Source organism: Bison bison, unplaced genomic scaffold, assembly GCF_000754665.1.
Source record: "Bison bison bison isolate TAMUID 2011002044 unplaced genomic scaffold, Bison_UMD1.0 scf7180017864144, whole genome shotgun sequence".
NCBI classification, from domain to species: Eukaryota; Metazoa; Chordata; class Mammalia; order Artiodactyla; family Bovidae; genus Bison; species Bison bison.
In genome coordinates this window covers 570,167-573,533 of record NW_011494716.1, presented here as the reverse complement: position 1 = coordinate 573,533, position 3,367 = coordinate 570,167, and the positions used below count along the sequence as shown (strand labels likewise).

The 3,367-nt window shown below is 59.2% G+C and overlaps 1 protein-coding gene across 1 annotated transcript in view; it reads right to left on the bottom strand.

The window, feature by feature from the left end:
- The window catches only part of LOC104988970 (FLYWCH-type zinc finger-containing protein 1-like), an 11,470-nt gene extending 8,117 nt beyond the window's left edge, over window positions 1–3,353 (bottom strand). The window contains exons 1-3 of the mRNA XM_010840475.1: window positions 3,155–3,353; window positions 2,762–3,025; window positions 3–46 (exon numbers count right to left, since the gene is read on the bottom strand). Of these exons, the coding sequence (XP_010838777.1) occupies window positions 3–46; window positions 2,762–3,025; window positions 3,155–3,353 (507 nt within the window). The remainder of the gene's footprint in view (window positions 1–2; window positions 47–2,761; window positions 3,026–3,154) is intronic.
- Window positions 3,354–3,367: the final 14 nt, after the last annotated feature.

Genomic DNA, 3,367 nt, shown 5'->3' with positions numbered 1-3,367 from the left:
ACCAGGAAGCTGCCCCCCAGAGGGGTCCTCAGGAACTCGGGGCCTCCTGGGGAGAGATGGGATGGCGTCAGGGGAGGGAGGCAGGGAGGGTGGGCTGCTGTTCCCAGGTGTTGAGAGGGGGACCCAGGAGGTTCTGATTCGAGAACTCCCCGCCGTCGAGACACGGGGACCATTCAGCGGGAGGGGTTGGGGGTTCTGTCAGGAGCGGGAGTGGCAGCCGTCAGTGGGGCCGGTGCGTGGCCGGAGGGGAGGTATGGGACGGGGGGCACGTTTCTGCTCTCCCTGCACTCGATGAAAACAGAACAAAAAAGCACAGGACATGAACCGGAGATGCAAGGAGGGGAGGGGAGGAGTGGGCAGAGATGCTGACGCAGGTTAGAGGCTGGGCAGAGGGGCACCTGGTCACAGAGCTGGCAAAGCAAAGGCTCACCCAGTCTGAGGGGGGCAGAACAGGCAGAGTCCAGCAGCTGAGCCCAGGGCAGGCTGCAAACAGCAGACTGGCAAGGGCTGTGTGCCTGAAGGGCAATGAGACAGGTGCCCGTCTTGGAGACGAAGAGTGGGGCGTGGGGAGAGAAGGAAGTCTGCGGCCCACCCTGTTTCCCTGCCTGAGTCCCTGGAGCCGGCAGCCAGGCTGGACGCTTAGGTCTGGGGTCTGTCGCATCACCAGGTTGGCGCCCACATACAGAGCGTGTGGGTCTCACCTTCAACCTGGCAGACAGCCAAGGACCACTGGACACATGATCAAAGATTCTCACATCTTCCACAATCAAAAAGTCAAGATTCTTATACCAAGTATCTCATATGAGACCATGCAAAGCAATTTAACGTGGATACAACAATCATTCCTAGGAATTCCCTGGAGGTCCAGTGCTTAGGACTCCTCACTTTCACTCGGGGGCAGGGGTCAATTCCTGGTCGGGAAACTAAGATCCTGCAAACTGTGTAGCATGCCCCCCGCCAAAAAAAATCATTCCCCTTCAATTTGTGCTGCTTTATACAACTGTGTGATCGACAGAAAATGGAAGTGAATGGCATATACCTGCTTGGAAAATTTCACCTGTTGACAAAAATAAATAAATAAATAAAGAGAAAGAGAGACAAGCTTTACCCTAAAAGGCAGAGACCAAAAAAACCCACAGAGAAAAGGCACTTAGAGACAAGTGCCGCTGCCAGGGGCCGAGTGGGGGTGGGGTGGGCTTTGTGCTCTGGAAGGATGGGTCAAAAAGGAGCTCAAATATGAGAGCAAAAGTTAGAAAGTAAATTGAAGGACTGGAAAGCAAAATCAAAGAAGTGCGTGAAAAACGGAGAGTTGAACATCATGGAACATGAGGAAATTTCTATGAGTGAAGGACACGAGTGCCCCCAGCACAGCAGCGCACCCCAGGGGCAGAGACACGACCTTACACCTTCAAGCAAAGACCCCTCCACGTGCGTAGGATCAGTCCCGAGCACAGAGACCAGACGGCCACTGAGAAGGAGCCACAAACAGCCTGGTCCCACTCGGCCGGGACGGTTTACAGAACAAAAGCAGCTGCGTTGAGAGGAGGGGCAGCGCGGGAACCGCGGGCACCCCGTCTCTGGTCGGAGGCCAACAGGCAACAAGGGCACAAGGCCAGCTGACACGGTGGGAGGAGGCAGGCTTCAGAGACGAGGCAAAGAACAGAGGAGCTGAGCGGTTACTCAGGATGGGAGCTGGGGCTGAGGCTGGCAAGGGGTGAGACCATCCTCAGGTACACAGAAGTTACAAGGAAATGGGACAAAGAGAGTCGGGAACAAAAAAGGAGGAGTCAGAAGTCTCGAGTTAGAGAATTTTAGGGCCAGCCAGGCTCTGAAGGTGACTCAAAAGAGTCTGGGACTGGGAACCCCGGAGGAGAGGCAAGTGGAGTCATGGACGGACCTGAGCGGAGAACCCCAGCGAGCAGAAGGCTGGGCCAGGGTCGCTCTTGGCAAGACGTTAATATGTGAGTTACTGCGGCCTCGCGAGGGTCAGACACAGGCCCTGTGGGGCCGTCGAAGGTGGGAGGAGGGCCCGGGACCCTCACTGCCCAGCCCTGAGGGACGATGGCAGGTGCTGGGGGAGAGCGAAGCAGTCACAGGACGGTGTCACCTTCAGCCGTCAATGCTTGTTACTGGGCATGGTGTCAGCCACTGCCCACCCCCCACCCCGCCCCGGAAAAATGAGAAACTGCCCTGTGCAATCAGCTTCCTCTATAAATCCTATTGTAGTCTTCCCTTATAGTTCAGCAGGTAAAGAATCTGCCTACAATGCAGAAGACCCAGGTTCAATTCCCGGATTGGGAAGATCCCCCGGAGAAGGAAATGGCAGAAGGAAATGGCAATCCACTCTGGTATTCTTGCCTGGAGAATCCCATGGACAGAGGAAGCTGGCAGGCTACAGTCCATGGGGTTGCAAGAGTCAGACAAGACTTGGTGAGTAAACCACCACCACCACCATAAATCCTATACATGCGAAACAAGAAAGGAAAAGACGAGAAGGAGTAAAGGGGGCCCGGGTTGATCCGGTGTGCAGAGGTTCCAGGCTGGTCTGGGAAGGAGGGAGAGGAAGGGGATGAGGTGAGGTGGGGGCACCGGAGGGGAGGACAGGGAGGGGAGGAGCCAGGAGGGAGCTGCAACCTTCCAGATGTTTCCAGTAAGGACAGGAGGATGTTTGCTGGAGGTCAAGAGGGCACGGCGGGCAGTCTGGGTCTCCCGCCTGTCCACCGAGGCTGCCTCCACCCCCCACCCCATCTGTCTGACCAACCTGTGCTTCCTCGCTGGGCTGTGCCGGGGCGTTTCTCCCGCTGCCGCAGCGCCTCCAGGCCCCCCAGGTCAGGCGGGTGGCAGTGCCCTCGCATCACTGTCACCCGCGGGCCCTGGGTGATGGCGCGGCTGCGGCAGCCCATGCGGGCCTGGTCCCGGCACGTCCAGTACACCTTCTCCCCAGCTGCCTTCTCCCGCCGGTAGAGGAAGGACTCGTACACCAGGAAGCTGCCCCCCAGAGGGGTCCTCAGGAACTCGGGGCCTCCTGGGGAGAGATGGGAGCGTGGGTAGGTGGGGGGACCCTGGGACAGAAGCTGGTGTCACCCCCTCCCGCCTCCTGGAACCTCGGGGAGCAAGACTAGAGGGAGGTCCGGTCCAGCAGGTGTGGGCTCACCCGGGTCCTCGTCCTTGTCCTCCTCGCCCTGGGGCTCGGCCGGGAGCTCCTCGTCGTTGGCCATCAGGCGCTTCCTGGGCCGGGGCCTGGTGAGAGTCAGGGGCCCGGGCCCTCTGCGGTAGAGCAGGCTGTCCACGCCTTGGAGCGGCTTGTCCCCTGGGCCCCCGGGGCCGCCCGGCTGGGCCCGCAGCGCCGCCATGGCCCGCTCCTGCT